This window comes from Megalobrama amblycephala, linkage group LG13, assembly GCF_018812025.1.
Source record: "Megalobrama amblycephala isolate DHTTF-2021 linkage group LG13, ASM1881202v1, whole genome shotgun sequence".
NCBI lineage: Eukaryota > Metazoa > Chordata > Actinopteri > Cypriniformes > Xenocyprididae > Megalobrama > Megalobrama amblycephala.
In genome coordinates, this window is record NC_063056.1 from 20,831,956 (window position 1) to 20,856,587 (window position 24,632).

General features: G+C 37.0%; 1 protein-coding gene across 2 annotated transcripts; it reads right to left on the reverse strand.

The window, feature by feature from the left end:
• Window positions 1-1,199: 1,199 nt before the first annotated feature.
• zgc:113232 (uncharacterized protein LOC541546 homolog) lies at window positions 1,200-22,282 on the reverse strand. 2 transcript variants are annotated; one of them, XM_048152967.1, is made up of 25 exons: window positions 21,853-22,282; window positions 18,740-18,824; window positions 18,565-18,630; window positions 16,739-17,013; window positions 16,597-16,650; window positions 16,456-16,509; window positions 16,281-16,334; window positions 16,120-16,173; window positions 15,843-15,896; window positions 15,563-15,616; window positions 8,211-8,264; window positions 8,043-8,096; window positions 7,906-7,950; window positions 7,618-7,671; window positions 7,447-7,500; window positions 7,171-7,224; window positions 6,439-6,510; window positions 5,785-5,820; window positions 5,598-5,642; window positions 5,474-5,506; window positions 4,652-4,798; window positions 4,367-4,543; window positions 4,197-4,287; window positions 4,030-4,107; window positions 1,200-2,149 (listed from the first exon to the last, which is right to left on the reverse strand). In XM_048152967.1, the coding sequence occupies exons 1-25, from the start codon at window positions 21,871-21,873 to the stop codon at window positions 1,947-1,949; spliced, it is 1,968 nt and encodes a 655-aa protein (XP_048008924.1). In that variant the 5' UTR covers window positions 21,874-22,282; the 3' UTR covers window positions 1,200-1,946. The 2 variants fall into 2 exon arrangements, with proteins under 2 accessions (XP_048008924.1, XP_048008923.1); XM_048152966.1 differs by having other exon boundaries at window positions 18,565-18,633.
• Window positions 22,283-24,632: the final 2,350 nt, after the last annotated feature.

Consider the following 24,632-nt stretch of genomic DNA (forward strand, 5'->3'; position numbering starts at 1 on the left):
GTCATGTCAAATTTAAGAGATTCAAAGCGCCATTTATTATGACACTGTTTCTTTTTCCACCCCCTTTTTGATTGGCAGGATATAATCGGCCGATCGGTGCATCCCTAATAGGAACTATTAATTATATTTATATATCAACTATTTATTAATCAACTTTATAGATGGTTTGTCCAGAGTATTACAGTTAACTAAAACCTTTTGTTACTTGAAATAAAATAACCGTTATCCGAAATGAAATAAAATATATATAAAAAATTACACATTTCATTTCAGCTAGTTGCCAAGAAAGCAAGTTTAACTTAATGTACTAAAATAACTACAATTAAAATTATTTAAAAACTATATAGACACATACAAAAATCTTAAATAAAAGTAGAAAATATAAAAATAAACACCAATTCAAAATATTAATAAATCCTATAATAGTATCTAAGTGATACTTAATACTTTTATTTACACGTTTATTATAGCTAAGTGTAAATGGAGACAAATGAAAACACTTTGTTGGTTTGATGTCTCACTTTTTTGACCTTTATTATTATAACTAATGTGATAAAACTTTTTTTTTGCACACTAATTTGTGTAAGTGGAGACTCATGAAAACACATTTGGGTTTGATGTCTCACCCTCTGACCTTTTTTAATATAACTGTGATACTTGCCACTTTTTTTTTTTTTTTTTTACACATTTATAGCTGTGTTAATGGAGACACATGAAAACAATTAATTTAGGTTTGATGTCTCATCCTCAGAATTTTTTAAGCTGCCCACAAAAATGAGGAACAGCAAAGTATTAAATTAATATATCTTTGTTTTTTTATTCTTCATATCTACCTCTGATGATTGTTTCATTGCTAGTTTTTTTTTTTTTTTTTTTTTTTTTTTTTTTTAAACTGTGTGTCACTGGACTGATACATAAAACAAAAATTCAAATGAAAGTATTATTTGTACAAAATGTTCTAAATGTGCTCTTTTTTATAATTTTTATTATCATTATTTTTATTTTTTTTTTTACAAATTTGTCATTTTGTAAAATGTTATGCTATATATCTTTAAAATAAATGCTGCTTGTTTTGATAACTTGTTTTATACTTATACATTTTAAATGTTTTTAATTTTGGCTAAACCTGTTCAAATATTATTTAGGGCCACTGTATAAAACAAGACCATAAGAACCAAATTAAACACATTGCAAAGTTATATGTAGCAATACTACTTTAATGTACGTGTTTAGGAATTTGAAACTGTCCGTTTTTACATTGAAGATTATAGAATTTGCAGATAATTAAATGTTTAGTGATGTGAATAAACATTATTTCTATAAACGAATGCATTTTGTCCACAATACATTAATCAGAATGGACTACAACATCAGAGAAAGTATTTCCCTAAATGGATTTTACAGTCATTCAAAAATGTTTGATAATGGCTTGAACACTGATCAGAAAATTTTGTAGTTTCTCTACAGTCACGTCACTCAATCATACACTGTTTACAAAAAAATTATCTTTAATTCAGCTTGATTCAAATGGGAAAGAAATATTTCCCTGAAGCTACTGGGCAAAATAACTGCATTGTCTAAATAATTTAAGGATTGTTTTTAGAGAAAATAAAACATGATATTTCAGGACACAGTAGATGTATATTTAAGATGCTTTACACAATTATTTACATGTCTGTACTGTATACATAATGAAACCAAAACATTGTTGAATGAAAGCAAAAGTGCTGGTTGTATTCATTTGTGTAGTTTCATTTGAGGCCTTCAAAGAATCAAACTAGTAAAACAAAACCCATAGAAACTTGATCTCCAAGTCTTGACTCCAGTCTGTCTTGACTCCAGTCTGCATCCAACAGTATGGTTGGGTGCAGAAAGGCACCCATGGCACCCATGGTCTCTGCTGGAAAGGCCCTTCTGTCCCAGGTCAATCACAATCTATCCTGTTATCAGGCCTGGCTGAGGGGGCCTTTGACCAATCCCATCTCTTTGCGCACTACAGGCGCATGAATGCTGCAGTCTCGCGCCTCGCACACGCCAGGTATTCCTGCATCACCAGCCATGCCAGGCTGACCCACAGGCCCGGGAAACCCACGAGGTCCTTGTGGCCCCTCAAGGCCATCTTTAGGTTCTGCTGGATGGCCTGGCAGTCCTGTTTGAAAAAAATACACTGAAGTTACTGAGTCTACATCCAATCCACCATTATTGAGGGAGCTGTCCTGTAGATCATTTGCTTTATAACAATTTAACAAACAATGTTGCATTTACTTCTCGGTTCGGTTCACTTATATAAAGGCAACATTTCAAAGAGTACCAAAGCGTACATACAGCAATGAGTCAAAACATTATGACCACTTCTAATGTGATGTTGGTCCTTCATGTGCCAAACAAAACAGAGGAGACCTGCCGAACCATGGATTCTACAAGACATCTGAAGGTGTCCTGTGGTATCTAGCCCCAAGACACTAGCAGCATATCCTTCAAGTCCCGTAAATCGTGAGGTGGAGCTGCAGTTGATTGGACTTGTTGCTTCAGCACATCCTACTCTCAATCTGACTGATATCCACAATCTCAATCAGATTGAGATCTGGGGAATTTGGAAGCTAGCACAACAGCTTGATCTCATGTTCCTAAAACCATTACCGTACATGTGGCAGGGTGCATTATCCTACAGAAAGAAGCCACTGCCATCAGGGAATACCATTGCTATGAAGGAGTGTACCTAGTTTGCAACATTTAGGTAAATAGGCAAATAACAAATTGATGTCCGCATGAATGGCCAGATCCAGGGTTTCCCTGCAGAACATTGCCCAGAGCAGGGGTAGGCAAGTTCGGGCCTAGAGAGCCGCTGTCCTGCTGAGTTTAGCTCCAACCTTAATCAAACACACCTGAACAAGCTAATCAAGCTCTTCAGGATTACTAAGTGTAACAGAGTTCGTAAGTATGGGAAGAAGGAGGCGGGAACCGGCGAACGTCCAACAAAACTTTAATTTAAAATAAACAAATACAAAATGAAAGTAATGCCAGCAGACCCTCGCGGACGTCTGCCGGCCACACAAACATAATAAAACATAAATTAAAGTCCAGGCCTGGTCCTCTCTCATCCTTCACTGTCGTCGCTCCTCCTTTTATGCTTCCGGAGCTCCTCCGTGAGAGACTCAAGGCCGGTGCGCATCCCAGGTGGAGCTCGTTAACTCTCGCACCACCGGCCTCGCACCGTTCCCTCACGGCTCTTGCCCGCCCTGGTCGCCACACTAAGGCTATAGGCAGCTGAAGGTTTTTTTTTCAGGGTTGGAGCTAAACTCTGCAGGGCAGTGACTCTCTAGGACCGAACGTGCCTACCCTTGGCCCAGAGCATCACACTCCCTCCACCAGCTGTCATCTTCCCACATCTTGTCCAGTTCGGACAGGTCATTTTCAGTCTCTCAGGTCATTTTCCAACACACTGACTACGAGAATTGAGTGTTCACTTACCATCTGATCAACCCAGACCTTAACCTTGACATGGCTTCAACTGTGAGTTGGTCATAATGTTTCGGCTCATCAGTGTATATACATTGGTCTGTCCAGTCAGATTGCTTTCTTAGCCCCCCAGTTTGTTTAGTTTTATATGAACATAGTAATCACACTTCAATCCATAATAATAGTTCTGAGATCGTCTGAACAAGGTGGTCTCAACCCGACTGATTTGGTGCAGATCCAAGCATGTTCATATAATCCGAAATGAACTAAGCTAAGGGTGAAAACTCCATTTTCCAAAACAAACCTTCTAAGTCAGTGATTCCCAAACCTGTCCTTGAAGGACCCACAGCATTGCACATTTTGTATGTCGCCCTTATCTGAAACGCCTACTTCAGGTCTTGCAGTTTCTACTAATGATGAGTTGATGAGTTGAATCAGGTGTGTTAGATGAGAGAGACATCCAAAATGTGCAGTGCTGGGGGTCCTCCAGGACAGGTTTGGGAACCACTGTTCTAAGTGAACCAGGTGTGAAAACACCCTGAAATAACAGCAGACAGAAAAATATCTTACCTCTGAGGCCTTGGTGGCCATCATGCCCTGGAAGACCTTTGCCAGCATCACCTCTCTGTCCTTTCTGACCTTTAGTACCTTGAGAAAAACACAGAGAGCTCATCTGTATGCATAAACTGCTTTTTTGTTAAGTTAAAACACTTTTAATAGTGATGTCGGCGCAGTACCTCTGTCGCCTGGAGCTCCTTTCTGGCCCTCTACACCTTTCATGCCTTGAGGGCCTCTTTCTCCTTTAGCACCTGCCTTTCCTGCTTTACCCTGAATGAAATGCAGTGTTATTTATTTATTTTATATGCTTTCATATGACAGATTTGTGGCAACTCATATATCAGCTCACTGGTTTGCCTGGACTTCCTGAGGGTCCTGTGACACCTGGGGGTCCGATGAGGGTACGGTTGTTGATCGGACAGCCCTGTACGCATTTGGCACGTATAGATGCAGCATACTGGGAGATCTGAGCAGTGACCACACCTTGACACAGCTGCAATATCTGCTCATCCGTCAGTCCTGGACCCTGCAAAGAGCGAGTTGTACAAATATGTTTTCTGCGTTCAGGCGTAAACACTTTTCCAAAATTACCCAATGTTTCTTTCTTTCTTTAAATAATCATGATGATACGCACAGGTTCACCTGGCTCTCCTTTCGGCCCACTCTGTCCTTTCCCTCCCAGGTCTCCTCTAGGTCCTTCATCTCCTCTGGGACCTGGAAGACCTGGAGGTCCAATGGGACCAACAAGCCCGTCGCGGCCGAAACGACCCTTCACTCCACGCTACACATAAGACAAATCTTTTACTTGAAGTGACAAATTTTTTATACTTTTTTTTTTAAATACCTTTTACTACATTAAAGTGACACAAAGTTTTTAAAGTGTGACAAACAAAAAATCTCTGTTAATTTGAACTTTCTATTCATCAAATAATCCTGAAAACACGCATGACAGGAATGCAAAACATTTGTAAGACTTTTTATTTTTCCAACCACCATGTCCCTTTAGGGCCTCCATAGTTTTCAACATTGATAATAATATGAAATGTTTCTTGAGCAAAACAGCATGATAGAATGATAGAATGATTTATGTGACACTAAAGACTGAAGTAATGATGCTGAAAATTCACATTTGCTACCACATGAATAAATTACATTTTAAAATAGAAAACAGTTATTTCATATTGTAATAATATTTCACACTATTACTGTTTCAAAAAAAAAAAAAGACAATTATATAAAATCATATATATTTTATTACTATTATTTTTTAACTTATTATTATTATCAGGATTTTTTTTACTTTTATTAAAAAGGATAGTGAAAATTGAGAGGAAATACTGTGGAGAAACAATGCAATCCGGATTCAAACCTGCATCCTTGTACGTCATGAGCTTGTGGACAACCACTGTTCCACATCTCTGACGTAAAATAGTTTCACTCAACAGTGATGACAAACCTGGCCTTTGTCACCGCGAGATCCAGCATCTCCCTGTGAAGTAAAACAATGACGAAATTGTGGTTAAAATAAAAACCATGGCTAGTGTAATGGAAACAGGAAGAGAAACTGTGACGGCTGATACCTTATCTCCTTTAGCACCTTTCCCTCCTTTTCGTCCTTGTGTCCCCTAAGAGAGTCATGAATTCAATAAAATCAATAAATAATTAATTCCAAATAAATCACTTTAATAGTGACATCATCATTTCATCTAATGCCTATAAACAGTCTGTGGCTAATATTATACTGATATTATATGCTTTTTATATTACCTTTTCACCATCTGGTCCTGTTTCCCCTTTGGCACCCTGTAGATCAGAATATTTGATAATAATTTTGGAATTTTTTAAACTAACAGCCCCTGTTCTAAGTGTCGTTGTAATCATGTGTCATCAATCAGACTTGGAAAGCAACAAATGTTACCCTGGACCACAAAACCAGTCATAGGTCACACGGGTATATTTGTAGCAATAGCCAACAATACATTGTATGGGTCAAAATTATCGATTTTTCTTTTATGCCAAAAATCATTAGGATATTAAGTAAAGATCATGTTCCATGATGATATTTTGTAAATTTTCTACCGTAAACATAATATAAAAATAAAAATTTGTGAGTGAATATGCATGGCTAAGGACTTCATTTGGACAACTTTAAAGGCGATTTTCTCAATATTTAGATTTTTTTGCACCCTCAGATTCCAGATTTTCAAATAGTTGTATCTCGGCCAAATATTGTCCTATCCTAACAGATCATTACATTAATAGAAAGCTTATTTATTCAGCTTTGAACAGATGATGTATATATCTCAATTTTTTTTTAAAAATGACCCCGACTGGTTTTGTGTTCCAGGGTCACAAATAGTGAAACTAAGCATTTAATTAATAGACAGGTTAATCATTCAGAAACTAAAAATAGTAGCATACTGTGGGCCCAGGCAAGCCTTTTGGCCCAGGTTTCCCCGGAACTCCTGCATCCCCACTGTCTCCTTGTGGACCCTATGAAGAGAATGTAAAGAGATTCAAATAAAATCTCAAACTTGCTTGCTCTTTTTGATAGGGAAGAAATCCAAGTGGATGTTCCAAAACATACAGTATTGAACAATGTTTACAGTTCCACTTGAAGCTTTGTGTTTTTTGTTTCATACAAATGAATAATCTTTTATTGCCTTTTATAATGTACATGCTATGCTTAGCATAGTAGAGTCTAATGTTCCTAGGGAAAATACTGAAGGGAAAATCCAGATAACCTGAGAAGTAAACATGCCTTCACTGCTGTTTCAGGAAGCAAATTAAAAGTAGTGAAACTGCTGAAGGTAAAAATAGAATCTAGTAGCCCTACAGACTGACTGTAGTTTCACTTTCAGTCGCGGGACTAGAGTACAGTCTGGTAAATCCCCCACCTTTTAGGTACTTTCCCCTCTGGATTACTGTTAAACCAATATAACCAGATAATCTAGATTTTTGGTAATTTCCATCTTCCAACAAATAATATGGTATCTTCCAACAGAATAATAAGGTGGCTTTTGTTTTGATCTAGAAAAGATCACATGTCAGTCAACAGATTAACCTCTCTTGTTTTTGCTTCTCATGGTTTCTGTTTGTGTCACGAGCATTTGAAATATTAGGGAAGTGTAATATGGGCCAAAATCATCTTACCACACTTCCTACTCTTCCAGATGGCCCCCTCAGACCACGATCACCTTTCAAACCCTGAGGAGAGGAAGAAGGAAATTTACAAATTTTTTGCAAATTTTTTGCAAATTTTCCTTTGAAACAGTTTTAACTTAGAAATTGATATCGTAAATTTCACAAATAATTACAGAGAAATGGCAAGTGGCACGTTGACTTAAACATTAAAATTTGAAGTTATTTATTTACAACTGAAAAAAAATATATATATTTTTTCTTATTCTTATTCTTTTTTCCTGTTACCTTGGGTCCAAAAGGCCCGGGCATCCCCACAACTCCTGGTACACCTAGAGGACCCTGGAAAATATATTATTACTATCATTATTATTATTAGTTCAGAAACAAAGTACTTCAGTACTTCAGAAAGCCCCCCCCCCCCCCCCCCCCCAGTTACAGTAACAGTTTGCTACTCACATCTTCTCCCGGCTCCCCATCACTTCCTGGCAAGCCACCTGTACCTTTAGCACCCTGAAGATGATAGCAGACAGAAAGAAAATTTTTCCTACTGTAATAACACGTCAATCACCAAGTACCGATTCAAGAAAAAGCTTTTAGTTGGAACTGTGTCAAAAATGAAGTGTTTGTTAATAGAAAATTCCAAATATTAAAAAAAAGAAAAAGAAAAACTAGACAAGATAAGGGGGAATTCCACTGTGTTAATGTCTCTCTTAGTTACTGTATGTTAACCATCATAAAACTGACCTTTGGTCCTGTCACCCCACGGTCTCCTGGAACTCCTGTATAACCCTAATAACACGATAAAAAAATAGTGGTATATAGAGATTACTACAGGGAATTTTTAAATGTAAGAAAGAGAAAGGTTATGAGTGTTTACTCACCAAGTAACCCTGCTCTCCATGGTCTCCTGAGAATCCAGGTGCTCCCATCTGACCCTGATGAGGCAAAGAGGGAATGAAGGTTTAGTCAGCAGTAGTAATTATAGGTGTAATAAAGACTAATAATGACTAGTCTATGAATTAGATATGCCCGTAAGTCTTGTTGCTGACCTTCTGTCCCTGTCGTCCCTCAGGACCCTGTTTTCCTGTTTTACCAACGGAACCCTGTTGAGAGATGTGGAGATTCCTTAGTACTTTTTTATTTAAAGTTTCAAGACAAGTCTGGACAGATCAACTGGGATTTTTAAATTAAATATTAATATGTTTTAGATCAGGGGTGCCAAACTCAGCTCCTGGAGGGCCGCAGTCCTACAGAGTTTAGTCCCAAACCTGCTCCAACACACATTTTAGTTTTCAAATAATCATGAAGGACTTGATTAACTGGATCAGGTGTAGGATTTGATCTTTAGGGGGGCTTAGCCCTCAGTGAGAATCTGCAGCAAAGGACCATCGCCTAAATGGTGCCTCTTTAAATCGGCACCACTCTATTAGGCTACTATATAGTAAGTCAAAACCAGCCTACTGGTACTTAAATTGGTCAATAATTAAAAAAAAAAAAAATTGGTATATTGATGATACCATTCTTTCTGCAGTACACTTCAAATCAGTATGTAGGCTACTGTTTGACTAACAGAAAATTGTCATCATATCATTATTATTAACAAGTATCCCTATTAACTAGCTAAAAAACAAAAATATGAACTCAGGGCTAAACACTAAATTAAAAAAAAACAAAAAAAAACATTTTTTTAGATTAGATATTTATTTGCCCTGCCAAAACATTCACTGGCCTTGCCTAAATAAATAAAGTTATTTCTTTCGTTTTTGTTTTGTTTTGTTTTGTTTTACGGGATGGTATGGCTCGCTTAAACAGTACCACCTGGGTTGAGGTTCCAAGAGTGCCATACCGATACTAAATGTGACGTGTAAACACTGCAGATCACTGATTGGTCAGAGAGAATCGTCACTACCAGCATCATTGGATTTGAAACATGACACACCAAACTCGCTAGATTTAAAGTTAGTAACACCCATAGACTGTAAAAAAATATGGACGTAGCGTCCGTGACGTCACCCATAGAGTTCTGAACAGCAGTTTTGAAGCGAAAATGAGGCCGCTGCCATCTTAGCTGCGCGTCACCGCACGTCACTCCCGGATAACTGAAAATGGCCAAAGAGGCGGGGAGGTGGTTTGAGCTGATGTGACGGTTGCTGAAACCACGCCCGCCTAGCTCGACGTGAGTCGTGACCATGTTAGCAAGCAAAGGAGCTATATATCTAGATACTATCTAAATTAATAATGAAGATAAGTTTTATCATCAGAAAGTTCTAAAGGTTTACTGTCAATCTATGGTGTTTCTTTAAGATATAGATGCTCCAACACCAGTAGTGTTGGGTGTGCAAATAACAACATGGAAAATCAAATGGGACTTCATACCTTTATAATGAAATAGAGATCGCGAGATGAATCCAATCTGTGGCACTTGGGTAAAATATGAGTGTCCATTGCAAAACAAAAAAACATTTCACATTTCTTCTGAATGATCTGCTCTCTGTCATCGTTCTTCAAGAAAGGATGCAATCTGAGCAGCCTATATGTTGTAAAACTGTATACGATCGTATCTAACAAACAAATGTGCCTGTGTCCAAAGTATACTTTTTTCAAAATAGTGCAGCAGTTTTAGTTATAATATCCAAGCATTGCTGTCGGATTTTGATATCCTCCTGCCATTGTCATTGTAGTAAATCTCACAATCAAAACTTTCAGCCAATGCCACGATCCAACAACGTGTGTTCTGTCTCTTCCCCATGCATGCACATCTACACAGACACACATCAGTCTCGAATATTATGCAGCAAGCCATATTTTATAATTGTATAAAATAATCGAGAAAAAAAAGCACAAAAACGGCTGAGATGCCAAATTCAGCGGCAGCTGAGGTAACGACGGCTCACAGACAGCAGCGTAATCTACCTGTCACTCAAGTGACCACGCCCTTAATTATGCAGAACTTCAAGGCTTAATATAATTTAAACGGATAAGTTATAAAAAAATTCACCCCCCTCAGAGTTGTCATGAAGGGCAAAAATAGCAGTATAGACCAAAACCACAATTTGAACCAACTTGTAAACATGTTTTTTTCTGCTATAAACTTGGCCAATTTAACATGGGACTCTATGAGATTCTGCTCTCTTTTGGAGCCTGTCCCTAGCGGCCAGTCGATGAATCGCAGTTTAAGTTACTTCCGTATTGGCTTCACGAGAGAAAGGGGGAGGTTGCCGCTTGGTAACACCCACCGCAGTATCATTTGTTCGCAAAACGACTTGCTTTAAATGACCGTCGCACGCAACTTGAAAAAAGAAATGGCTGTATCGTGGTCAGCAGACGATGTGCAGACTTGTTGGTAACCGAGGAGCAGATCCAAGAGCAGCAGTAGAGGCAGCGCAACTATATGATCATAATCCCACCCACTTTGAAGCGGTACTAAACTGCATTGGAAAAGCAAACTGAAAGTAAAGCGTACCGTGCCGTGCCGAACCGAACCGAGCCGAGAGTACCACGCAGTGAGTGATTATCTCTTTTTCTTTTGTTGTTTGATTAACATTATTGAAACAGAAGGTATATGACTGTCACTTTAACGCCTAATGCACAGATCCGTTATAATGACACACACAATATAACTGTTTACGTGCAGTTAAGACTGTGTTAATGTGGATACTCGTCAAAACTGGCATTATGGCATAAATCTGTGTGTATTTGCTCAAGAAGACGCAAAAGATAACCCGGTACGCCAATGCTGTCTGAGAGGCGGCTTTCAATCACAAGATGCTGTGAAAGAGAACTTTTCTTTCAAAAGAGTTTTCTTTCACAGTGTCTTTTTATTGAATGGCTTAAATTCACTTGAATGTTTAAACTTACAAGACTTAAAAACACATGAAAACAATAAACTTTATTGAGGAAGCAGCACTAGCCCAATCATTCAGATAGGTGATTATTTGGTTGTTAAGTCTGACTTCACGCGGCAGCCCTTCCGGGTCCATACCACAAGAAAATCATACCACAAGAAAAACAACAAATGGTGCTAATATACAAAAAATATACTAATATACTACAAAAAATATATAATCATAACCTTTATCTCCATACTAAAATTCCAGATGGCCAGACAGTGATTCATCCTTTATAAAATATTAATGTCTGTGACGCTGTGAGCATGTAGACTGTTGTGTAGACTGTATTTAAAATGTTTTACTTTTTTAAAATGTTTGATATTTAATTTTAATAAATAGCTCTCATAAATGGCCGTCGATGGCATTCTCAAGTAAAACGAGTTAAGCCGCGCACACACTTAACAATTGTAACGGCCGATTATGTATGTAAATTGATACTTATGACTGATCACGCTCAAACGCGTCCAGTCAGAGCCAGTTGCGTTCAGTCTGCGATTACAGACGGTGTTCAAATTCCATGTGTAAATATAGCTATAAATCGGCTCCAGTCGAAGGAAACAATTGGTATGTGTGTTCAGTTCAGTCTTAGAATGTTTCATCTAATCGTTAGGTGTGTCCCCGGCTTTAAGGCTTGGACCCAGAAATGGCGTTCCTTACGTCACGACTTAACAAGCGGATAGTTTTAGGGGGGCTGAGACGACAGATAGGGGGGCTAAAACCAAGCGGCAACCTCCCCCAGTTTCTCGTGAAGCCGATACGGAAGTGACTTAAACTGCGATTCATCGACTGGCCGCTAGGGACAGGCTGCAGAAGAGAGCAGAATCTCATTGAGTCCCATGTTAAATTGGCCAAGTTTACAGCAGAAAAAAACATGTTTACAGTCTGGTTCAAATTGTGTTTTTGATCTGTATAGTTAATTTTGCCCTTCATGACAACTCTGAGGGGGGTGAATTTTTTTATAACTCAACCGTTTAAATTATACTAAGCCTTACAGTTCTGCATAATTAAGGGCGTGGTCACTTGAGTGACAGGTAGATTGCCGCTGCTGTCTGTGAGCCGTCATGTTACCTCAACTAATTCCAGCCGCTGAATTTGCCATCTCAGCCGTATTTGTGCTTTTTTCTCTCTCTTTTTTAATACAATTATAAAATATGGCTTGCTGCATTAATAGTCGAGACTGATGTGCTCGCATGCGGAACAGAACACACGTTGTTGGATTGGCATTGGCTAAAAGTTCCTGAGATTTACTACAATGACAATAGCAGGAGGATATAAAACTCTTGCACAACTCTAAAACTGCTGCACTATTTTGAAAAATTATACTTTGGACACGGCTCATTTGTTTGTTAGATACGATCACACACAGTTTTACAACATAAAGGCTGCTCAGATTGCATTATTTCTTGAAGAACGATGATGGAGAGCAGATCATTAAGAAGAAATGTGATGCAAACAATGGATAATATATCAATATTTCATGGATTTAACGCTTTCGTGGACAAAAAAAGTACTGTTTTTTTTGTTTTGCAATGGACATTTTACCCAAGTGCCACAGATTGGATTCATCTCGCGATCTCTATTTCATTATAAAGGTATGAAGTTCCGTTTGATTTTTCGTGTTATTTGCACACCCAATACAAATTAATTACTGGTGTTGGAGCATCTATATAATAGAAAAAAATAAAATAAAAACACCGTAAATTGACAGTAAAGCTTTAGTACTTTCTAATGCTGTGTTCACACCAAACGCGAATAGAGCGTCTGGCGCGAATGATTTCAATGTTAAGTCAATGTAAAGACGCGTTTACGCGCGTCTGGAGGTCTCGCGGCGCGAATGAGGCGTTTAGCGCGGCGCGGAAGACGCGAATTCGCCTCATTCGCGCGTCTAGTTCGCGAGAATGACGCGAATTGAGCGTTACGCGCGAATGGTGCTTTTTGTGCATTTAGCGTTTGACGCGAATTCGCGTCTGACGCCCGAGTTGAAAAATTTGAACTTTGGCGTAAATTCGCGCCGCGTTAACTAATCAGGAGCCTGCTTGCTGCTGTGGCGGCAGGCCCGCCCGGAGTCACTCATTCAAAATGGAGGAACGACTGATATTATCAGTGAGCAGTCACCCAGAGATTTATGACACAAGTTCATACTTCAGACAGGAATAAAAAGGACCTCGCTTGGAAGAGTGTCGGTGAGGAGACTGGGCTACCTGGTAAGTTGTAAATACACATTTCACTTTTGAGTCACGTACACGTTTATCGTGCCTTCCCGCGACACAGACCTCTACGCCGCTGTTCTGCTCTCCAGAGCAAATACAAAGCGGTAGCTCTCTCGATGAACGCACGATCAACATCAGCCATCTTGCAAACAGACAACCGTCTTGTCTTGCCTCTCCCACAAGAAGCGGATTTCGCCTCGGACGCGCGACAATTTCGCTTCAAACGCTTGTTTTTTACGCGCGTCTATTTCGCTCTAGACGCGCGAATGCATTCAAAATGTTCAAGCGGCAAACTAGACGCGGTAGACGCGAATTTGACGCTCTATTCGCGTTTGGTGTGAACGCAGCATAATGATATTGTGATCTTCATTAATATTTTAGATAGTAAGATAGATAGCTCCTGCTAACATGGTCACGTCGAGCTAGGCGGGCGTGGTTTCAGCAACCAGTCACATCATGGGCTCCAACCACGTCCCGCCTCTTTGCCCATTTTCAGTTATCCGGGAGTGAAGTGCGGTGACGCGCAGCTAAGATGGCAGCGGCCTCATTTTCGCTTCAAAACTGCTGTTCAGAACTCTATGGGTGACGTCACGGACACTACGTCCATATTTTTTTACAGTCTATGGCTAAAACCCACCTAAAAATGGCCTAGAACCGCCGCTGGTTGAAGCTCAGTTTTATATCTACATGATACATAATAGCACGGCATTGCTGTGTTTGCTTGAAATGTCATGTCAACTAGTACCCACATATAGTTCCACAGTTGATATATCAAATGCAAAAATAGAGTGAGAGAGAGCGAGAGAGAGACAGACAAACAAACCGAACAGAAAAACTCCCCCACACACGCAATGGGAAATGAAACTTGTGACATTGACACTTAATCAGAATAGGGAAGCACTTCTCATAAATTTATGACTATTAACTGACTATTAACGGCATATAAAAATAAATCTTTACTTATTCATTTAGCATTAGATTTTTGACTGTCCCCCTAGAGCAGTGGTTGCCAAACTTTTTAGAATGGTATAACCCCTGAGGCATTTAACATCCTTCTGTGTACCCCATGTCTTCCACCCAGACTGCAATCACACCTTTTCAATTAAGGGACAATATTTGCCCCCTTAAATTGATCTTGAGGTGCATTTTTTCCTAACCCAATTAAATGTATAAAGTTTTGTCATATTCTGAAAATTCCATTATTTTAATTATTAATATAATAAATAAATCAATAAATAGAATAGAATAGAAAACCTTTATTGTCATTGTACAGCTGTATAACGAAAATTAAATGAAACTAAATCAATTTCAATCAAATGTAATCAGTATCAACAAAAGCCATCTTCACACTGCAGTGCCACAAGCTGCATCTAGGTGTATTTAAACACTCTTTAATGCTGCTCATAGGTGGCAGGAATGCCAATACAATGGGATAAATAATGTTATGAGATTGACTGACTGTAGACGGCAAGTCACTGTCAGCGAGTCATTCGCTCATAAATTCAATAACGAAGCAAGTGTCTGTATTTAAGAATGAATCATTGAATCATTGACTCTCCCTATTTGTTCAAAGCCGCAGATTCTGTCCCTAACGAAACACTGCTGTGTGTTGCAGACTTTCATTGGAACTATTATTTAATTGTAAAATAGGGCAATACTGTGTTTACAACGTACATCACTTAATATTAACTTTTTTATTTAACTTGTATAAAATCAATCTCACATTTGCAGTTGTGTGGATATTTGGGAAAAATGCATTTTCTTGTATATATATTATGAACATTATAGAAACAAGAACTCACATAGGGTATGTTTCTGTATCGAAGAGCGCCAGCGCCATCCCAAGCATGGGGTGGAACCCAGTGTGAGGTAGCGGAAGCGGTTGGGGCTGTCCCCCACGTTCCGTTTGGATCCCTTGGGGGGGGAGGGGAACCCCTTAGTGCTTTACGATCCAACTTTGCGAGTTGGGCCTCCCTCAAGCATGCAGTGCACCATAACGATTGCTCTGATACGCATGCTGCTTATGTGGATAAAGATGTAGATATGTGGATACAGTACGCGTACCCCGGTTTGGGCACCACTGCCCTAGAGCTCTTTTTAATTTCCTTTTCATTTTTCTTTCAGTACTCTTATTGGTAGCTGAAATCATGATCATATTAGCAAAATAATTATTAGCAATTACATTGAAAATGTTGACCTGCTTCTTACAGGCCTTGAACCAGCAACTGTCTGGTCACCTTCTGGTCGCTACATTTCAGCAAGTACACCACATAACATTTGTAAAAGAGTAAAGTGACCCACCTTAACACCTTTACCTCCTGGTTTTCCTGATTTACCTTTTGGGCCAACAGGACCCTGTAGTCAGTCAGAAAAATATTATGTCAGATTAATTTCATAGACAAATCTGAGATTTTGTCAGGAATCTGTTATATGATAACAAGATGCATTAACTAGACTACACAGATGCTGCTTTGATTTATAAGATGGAGGCCAGGACCATCTCAGCTATGTGATCAACATCACTGACTGAAATAAAAAACATTCAAAGTAATGTGGAGACTGAAAATGCTTTTTTGCTCACAGTCTTTCCAGGGAGACCCAGTCCTCCACGAGGACCCTCTATTCCGACATCACCCTGCATGACACAAACAAACTCAATTTCAATCACAATTATGAATGCAAGCCATAATATCTAAATTATATATAAAAAAATATCTATAATAACTAAATAAAATAATAATCTTAGTAAGCTTTATCAACTCAAAAATGATTAACTAATTTGCTTGTAAAATTTGAGGCAATGCATTTCCACAGGTTCTCTAAGTAAACTCAACTTATTCCTTTTAACACTGCATTACCTTTATTCCAGATAGGCCAGTTTCACCTGGGTCCCCTGGTAACCCGGGAAGACCCTATGAAAAAGAGCAAGAAAACTACATATTAGAGACTCTTCCAGAATTACCAATTAAACACAAAATAATGTAGGTAATGGTAAAGTTTTTCAAAAGTCTCGGCTCACAATTGCACCAGAGAAACCAGATGCACCGTCCTCTCCATCAGGCCCAGAGTCGCCCTAAACAGAAGGCAAATAAGATTGTTGAGGTGAGCCAGTTATTTGCCAACTGCATGCTTTGAAAAACTCATGGTACTCTGAACAGGATACAGATTCAACAAGTGTTTCCTCTGTCACTCACCTCAGGGCCGGTGTCTCCTCCTCTTCCTCTCACTCCTTTGGTTCCTTTGTAACCCTAATAAAATTACATCCAGTTTGTGTGCTTGCTTTTACATTGGTTATTTAATGTTACATAATATTATCTGATTTTTTTTGCTCTTACCTCCCTTCCTTGGACCCCAGGGAACCCCTGTTTGCCTTGCAGACCCCTAGAACCCTATAAAGCAAACATAATCAAATTGAAGAACGCGTTATACTTTAAAAGAAAACAAACCTTCAAATTTGAAGGCATGGCAATAATCAACCTTGGGTCCAGCGAAGCCTCCAAATCCCGGCTCTCCTGCTTCACAGTCGCATTCGGTGGGTCCCTCCTGCCCCAGCTCAGCATCTCCTCCATATGGCACCTGTGTTATTAAGGTTTTATCCTCTTTGGCGTAATCAAAAGAATCCACGGCTGTGGCATACGGGTATGTTTCCTCAGTGATCATGGTGACCAGGGTGGCTGCAGGCGCATAGGGGTCGAAGCCAGATGCTGAGTGCTCATCTTCATTGCTGCGTTTGGACTCTGCAGGATATTCAACTGAGGAAGCAGATAAAAGACACTGAGGCACCTATTACTCCTGACTGCAGTCTGCTGGATATATTGGTATAAAACACATAATGGTGATTAATAGTCTAATAGGTATAAAAATAGACCTTTAATTTTTTTATTTATTTATTTATTTATTTAATTCATTTCATTTCATTTAAACACTTTAAAATAAGGCTTCTTTTGCTAACATTAGTAAATTAAACTAGTTACCATAAACTAACAATGACAAATATTTATAAAGCATGAATTAATTTTATTTAAAATTAATTTAAACATTTAACAAATGTATTGCTCATTGTTAGTTAATGATATATATTATAACTAATGGGACCTTATTGTAAAGTGTTACCATAATATAATATAATTTAATATAATATAATATTTAAGTGAATAAACGTAAGAATCTATGAAATGCCTAATATTTTGTTACAAAAAAAATAGGACATTGTAATAAATTATTTTGTATTTTTTATTTCAATTATATTTATATTGCATAAAGTAAATACAGAAGAGGATTAGGGCCAAGCAATAATAAAAAAATAAAACCATCTCGAGATTAAAGTTGTTAAATTTCGAGAAAAAAGTCGAGATAAAATGTTGAGAATAAACTCGTTAAATTACGAGAAAACTTGTTAAATTTCGAGTCATAATTTAATGACTTTATTCTCAACATTTTATCTTGACTTTTTTTCTCGAAATTTAACGTCATTTTTTTCATAATTTAACGAATTTGTTCTCGTAATTTAACAACTTTTTTCTCGTAATTTAATGACTTTATTCTCATAATTTAATGACTTTATTCTCAACATTTTATCTCGACTTTTTTCTCGAAATTTAACAACATTTTTCTCATAATTTAATGAATTTGTTCTCGTAATTTAACGACTTTTTTCTCGTAATTTAATGACTTTATTCTCAACATTTTATCTTGACTTTTTTCTCGAAATTTAACAACTTTAATCTCGAGATGGTTTTATTTTTTTATTATTGCTTGGCCCTAATCCTCTTCCGTAAGGTAAATGACGCATAGTTTGTGCATTAATTAAAATACTATGATGTACCAATTTGTGAGATTCATGACTTGTGTCCAATTATGAAAATATTTTATTGTTTTTTATAAATTTGCATTTTATCGCAACACCAGTAATTAATGTTCAACTTACAGAAGATGGTTGAACGTTGTTGAAAAGTGAATATCAAAATAAAAATAGGGGATGGGGCAGTTGTGGCCAAATGGTTAGAGAGTCAGACTTGTAACCTTGTAAGGTTTGAGTCTCAGTACCGACAGGAAATGTAAGTGGGGGGAGTGAATGAACAGCGCTCTCTTCCACTCTCATTACCCACAACTGAGGTGCCCTTGAGCAAGGCACCTAACCCCCCCAATCACTCCCCGGGCGCCGCAGCAAAAATGGCTGCCCCCTGCGCCGTGTGTGTGGCTACACATCACTTTCACTTTCACTTGATACAGCATGACTACTAAGGTTTCATTTTAGGGGATTCTTTATGTTTTTGTAGTGTGAATAGTAACATCTTATTTACCACTGTGAGTGTATCCAGAATGTTCATCATATCGATCAACTAAGGAGCCTTCATACATGTGTTCTTCTCCTGTGATTGAAAAAGAGAGAAAAAATAATCTGCCATTTTAATGTTTTATTGGCTATTTATACATAGTTATACAGATGTAAGCATGTTTGTGATGTGGTTGTCTCACCTGATTGTAAACCAGAATAATCTTGCTGGGCCTGAGCATGCAGGACACACAACAGGAACACAGAGCTGAATGACACAGCCCATACCTGACATAAACAAATCAAACAAATGCATAGGAATTTGTTACAGTAACACATCATGGTGGCAACTCTAAATATGTCAAATGTGTTATAGTTCATTTAATAGGTTACACTTTATTTTATGGAGTCCGTGTTACAGTGAAATTACACATTTAAGTACTGTGTAATAATAATTAACTTACTATAGGGTTAGGGTTAGGATTGGGGCTTGGTTTAGGGTTAGTTGCATGTAATTATGCATCATTTATAGTTATTACTTCAGTAACTACATGTAACATGTGTAACAAGGACACTAAAAGAAAGATTTACCATATAATATAATAACATAATTTATTTAATGTGTTACAAATGGATTCACAAACAAATAAAAAACAAAAAACAAATACTGATGAGCTGTGTACATCTAGAACAGTGATCTGTCATTATAGTTATAATTTTACCAGCTGTGCCAGTGCAAGGAGGTCTCCCCTAATGATGTGGTTTCACTAAAGGTTTTTTCCTTCAACTGGGTTTTTTCCTTGCCACTATCACCTTATTTACAAGTGGTGTTTCCACTTTGCTAAAAGTAATTTTAATTTACATGACTTCTGTTCTGTGGATATATGCAGTAACTGAAGCAGGCCTGTTTTTATTATTATTTTTTTTATTATGTTTTAACGCCTCTGTGCTTAAATTACCCTTCTTCCTATTTTACACTTCCTCATGTGATCAGCTCAAATGTCACCAATGAGGTCATGGAACATGATTTTTTTAATATAAGAAAATCTATTACACACACACACACACACATATATATATATATATATATATATATATATATATATATATATATATATATATATATATGATTTTTTAAAAATCAAGACCAACTTATCAACTAAAACAGACAGTTATAAGTTATCAGTTGGTTAAAATGACACCAAAATGTTATATATATATATATATATATATATATATATATATATATATATATATATATATATATATATATATATATATATATAGAAATAACACACATATATATATATATATATATATATATATATATATATAGAAATAACACACACACACACACATATATATATATATATATATATATATATATATATATATATATATATATTATATAGAAGTAGTAATTGATTATTTTCACATAATTATAGTATTTAAATCATGTTGAGAGACATGTGACCCCCTTTTAGTAAGAGCTCAAAGGATGTTGTTGTTGTATACAGTATATAACTCCCTCTAGTGGTCATTGTTAAATAGAGTACGTATTCAAAACTCCCTAAAAAAACAGAGAAGTACAGATATCAAACTGATATCTAGATTTTTATCACGTGTTAGACATGTCAGTATCAGTTTTTATTTATCTGTTGTTTGTTCGTCAGTTGCATGCTCAAGTAATAGCAATTTATAGAGTAAAATATTCAGCCAAGAACATACAGTATGTAAATATAAAATGAATGGTCTATGGGTGATTTCAATCAGGTCCTCTGAATGCTGCATTGCATCACAGTTCTCATGCTGCTCTCACATTCCAGACTGGACTGTTGAAAGGCCCATTTTCTTTTCACCCTTAATAGTCTGTAAAATCTCTCTCTTTCTCTCTCTCTGAGACAGCAGTACTGCATGCTTGTCTCCGGGCATACAGTACACAGCATGTGACCTTTGACCTTTCCAACAAACACAAAATGCTTATGTAAAGATTCAAATGACTTTTTTTCAGGTCACTTGTTAAATGGCAGATAACCAACAGGATTAAGTTACAGGCAAAAATTGGAATGTTTCTAGCATAATTATTATACACAACCTTCTTGTTTGGTATCAATATGTTGATTTTTTTTTTTTATTTGGCAAGGACACAAATAAATTTACCAAAATTGACAATAAATATATTTATAATATTCCTTATAAAATGCTGTTCTTTTGAACCTTCTACTAGCAGCACAACTGTGATAACATTGATAATAATAAAAAATGTTTCTTGATCACCAAATCAGCTTATAAGAATGATTTCTTTTGAATGGTAGTGTATACTACTCAGTTCATATGAACTCACATTAACCCAGGGACTAAATGGAATATTCTTTTGAGAATGTATCTCACTTCAGGTCTATTTAAGTGAATTGCAAAGAAGGAGAAGAAGAAAAAGGCTCAGTTTTAAAAAGATGCATTGACATTGAAAAATATATCCATGGTAACAGTCAACGTAAGTACCAGAAACATTTTTTTAACACTTGAAACATATAGAAGGAAGGCAAAGACCAAAGAAACACTAAGAAAGCCATGTCTTGTACAGTTTGCATATCGGTTTAATTTCTTCTAATTCTCCACAACCTAAAAGAGTAATGGAGCAGAGCTAATGGTTCATAGGGCCGAAGCATTGGATTCCTCACCAACCCACAGGCCCTCTGGGACAGTGAGGTGCTGTAAGGGTGATACATACACATTTTCATTATCTTAAAATCTGAAACTGGCCTTTAACTACTACCAAATAATTGTAGTAAATAATTACTGAATAATTGTACTAAAATCAGAGTATTCATGTAACATGATTTATACTGGTCTGATAGGCCAAGTAACCAAAATAATAGGTTGTTGACGGCACGCATTAAGGAATACAAAACTAACTACATTTCGTAAAGACCCATAAAAGCACATCAAACTCTTTCTGTAGCCTGTGATATCTCTATGCACGTGGTACCATTTAACAGTCTTAGCTAAAAAATAAGCACACTATGTCTGAAAGATAGATTATAATGAAAAACATAACAGTCCAAATAGATGAAAGCATTGTGAAAATGAATTCTCCTCAGTGACCCACAATTTGTTTGCTTTCAATAATAAGACTGTCCTTGAAACCAACCAATATGAACCCTACAACAAAACTACTGTATATCGCCAAAGCATATGATCTGAACAACCGAATAAGCATAAATAAAGCTTATTTGATTCCTGCTTTGCATGTCTCAAATGAGTATGATTCTCCTCTGAATTCCCCCTACATTTTAGTAACCCATCCTCATCTTACCTTCACCCTGGAGGCTCCCATGGCCAGCAGCCTCCTGCTCAGGTTTCCAGGTGCTTTACAGACACAGAGCTCTGATCTCTTGGATTAGCTCAGTCAAGGGGTTTTTAGAGAACGCAGAGAGCACTGTTTCAATGAGGAGCTGCAGTGGTCCTCAAAGCATTCTGCCTCCTTGCGTGCGATGCTGGTCCCCCCTGTGCTGAGACAGACCAACAGACCTCCTGGTCCCTCACCAGAATCTCCCAGGCTCCCAACTCTCCTCATCTGGGTGAGAAATACCTGAGCCTTCCCCAAACAAACACACTCCTCCACTACACAGAGAGTAGTGAGGAATAAAGGCACTGTAAAATAATATTCCTATCAGAGAGACATCACTATTCTTTAATCTATGACATTAATTACAATTTATTACATTCAATTTTTGTTGTACATGGTTCACTACTATAATCAGTAAACCTGAATTGCAAGCTGTGACTGTGATTTTCAATGGCCTTTTGACCTACTTGGAAAAATGTGCCACTGATGTAACAGATTTCTCAAAATCCATATCGGGTGGTTATTCTCTCTTAACAACAGAAAGTGGAACTGAAAATATCCAATGAACAGCTGAATAAAAATCAGGTTAAAACAAATGTGAGGCTCATGTGAACCAACTTAGTCAAAATGTAGAGCTCTCCCTAATTATACAGCTACATCACTTACCTTAGACTAGCATATGATTATACTGGCTGCCGATAATATACTACTGTTCAACGGTGTTGAGGTAACGCATTACAAGTAACGCGAGTTATGTAATCAGGTTACTTTTTTCAAGTAACAACATGTATCACATTACTTTTAAATTTACAACATCAGAGTTACTTTTTCAAATAAGTAACACAAGTTACTTTGTTTTCCCATTTACTGACTGACAGCTTTTCTGTCCCCATGTTTAGAGAAATTGTGAGTGCAGAGGCATTGTGTGTAAACATGATGGTTATTCGAGACTAGTTCATCTAGACTAAAAGTGAGCATATATTCACTCATTTATTCTACTCCTGCGTCGTATTCTTCTGTATTCCAGAATGGCAGCAGCCGAAAGGCTTGTTTGTTTGAACTGTGTCCTCTACTGTACAGGTGTGAGTTTGCATTTCCTTCAGCCTGAGGCTTATTCATTTCATTTTTGGTGTGAAAGGGCCTTTACATTGGACAAAAACAGAACTTTTTTGTTTTAATAAAAACAAACAAACAAACAAACAAACAGCCTAGCCAAGATGAGAAAAAGTAACACAACACATTACTTTAATGCATTACTTTTAAAAGTAACTATGGAAGTTTTTTCCTAACAAAATTAAAATAAAAATTCAAATGCTTAAAATGATAAAATAGCCTAATAAATCAAAGTTTCAAAACAGCTGCTCAAATGATATATCAAATGCTCAAATGCAATTTCATTTCCTCATTCGGGGAAGCATGAACTGTACCAAAAATCAACTTAAAACTAATTTGTATTTGATTTTTAATTTTCATTATCAACCCAATATAAACCTGTCATAATTAAATATATAATTCAATGCTCAAATCATAAATCAAATGCTCAAATTATATATCAAATGCTCAAACCAACATCGAAAATGGGAAATCAAAATGATAGCCTAAATCAAATGCTCAAATCGACACCGCAAAAGGCAAATCAAATGCTCAAACTGACACTGCAAATGATAAATCAAATTCAAATGAGGCATGTCAATCAAGTGGCATGTGTTTTTCCCTTAATGTTATTCTAATGTTCCCCTAACGTTATTCTAACATTCCCCTAACGTTATTATAACATTCCCCTAATGTTATTATAATGTTCCTATAACATAATTCTAACGTTCTCCTAACGTTATTCTAACATTCCCCTATCGTTATTATAATGTTAACTTAACTTTATTCTAACATTATTCTAACGTTATTTTAACGTTCCCCTAATGTTATTTTAACATTCCCTTAACGTTATTCTAACCTACCCCTAACGTTATTCTAACATTATTCTAACGTTATTTTAATGTTCCCCTAACGTTATTCTAACATTCCCCTAACGTTATTATAAAGTTCCCCTAATGTTATTCTAAAATTATTCTAATATTATTTTAAAGTTCCCCTAACGTCATAACATTCCCCATAATGTTTTTATAACATTCCCTTATCATTATTATAACAATCCTCTAACGTTATTTTAACATTCCTATAACGTAATTCTAACATTCTCCTAACGTTATTATAGCATTATAACGTTCCCCTAACATTATACTAACGTTCCCCTAACTATATTCTAATGTTCCAAGAACTTTCCTGTATGTCAGTAATTCTGTATGTCAGTTATTCTAACGTTATACTAACATTCTGTAAGATCAACAGATCCTCAGATACTTTGATCTCCTGAGATATGGACAGCACAAACGCATACAGCCATTTGTCTCCACATCCCTCAGGTTGAAGTTGCGGGAAGGCTTCTTTCCATCCTGTCCTTCCTTCACATTTGCTCTTCTCCCCCACTTCCTTCCCTTTACACATTCTTCCCATCACTCAGTTCACTTAAAAAGATTATATACAAATTATAATGTTCTGTCAATGCAAATGAATCATGTTTGGTATCGTTTGAAATGTCTCAGTGCAACTGGTACAATGGTCTCGTCTACATAAAAGTAAACCAAAGGTATTAAAGGTTTTAAGAGTTTTAGAGATACTTTGGTTGCAACCATGGGTGTGCCTCTTTCCCAGGGTCTTTCATCTAAATTACCTCCTGTTCCACAGCAAGG

Bases quoted from the DNA above. Each gene is read 5' to 3' on its own strand.
- zgc:113232 (XM_048152966.1), bottom strand. From the start codon at position 21,873: ATGGGAGCCTCCAGGGTGAAG. The intron at 18,825-21,852 runs GTAAGATGAGGA...TGTTTATGTCAG, and splicing joins TGGGAGCCTCCAGGGTGAAG to GTATGGGCTGTGTCATTCAG. The intron at 2,150-4,029 runs GTAAGATATTTT...TTTTTCAAACAG, and splicing joins TGGCCACCAAGGCCTCAGAG to GACTGCCAGGCCATCCAGCA.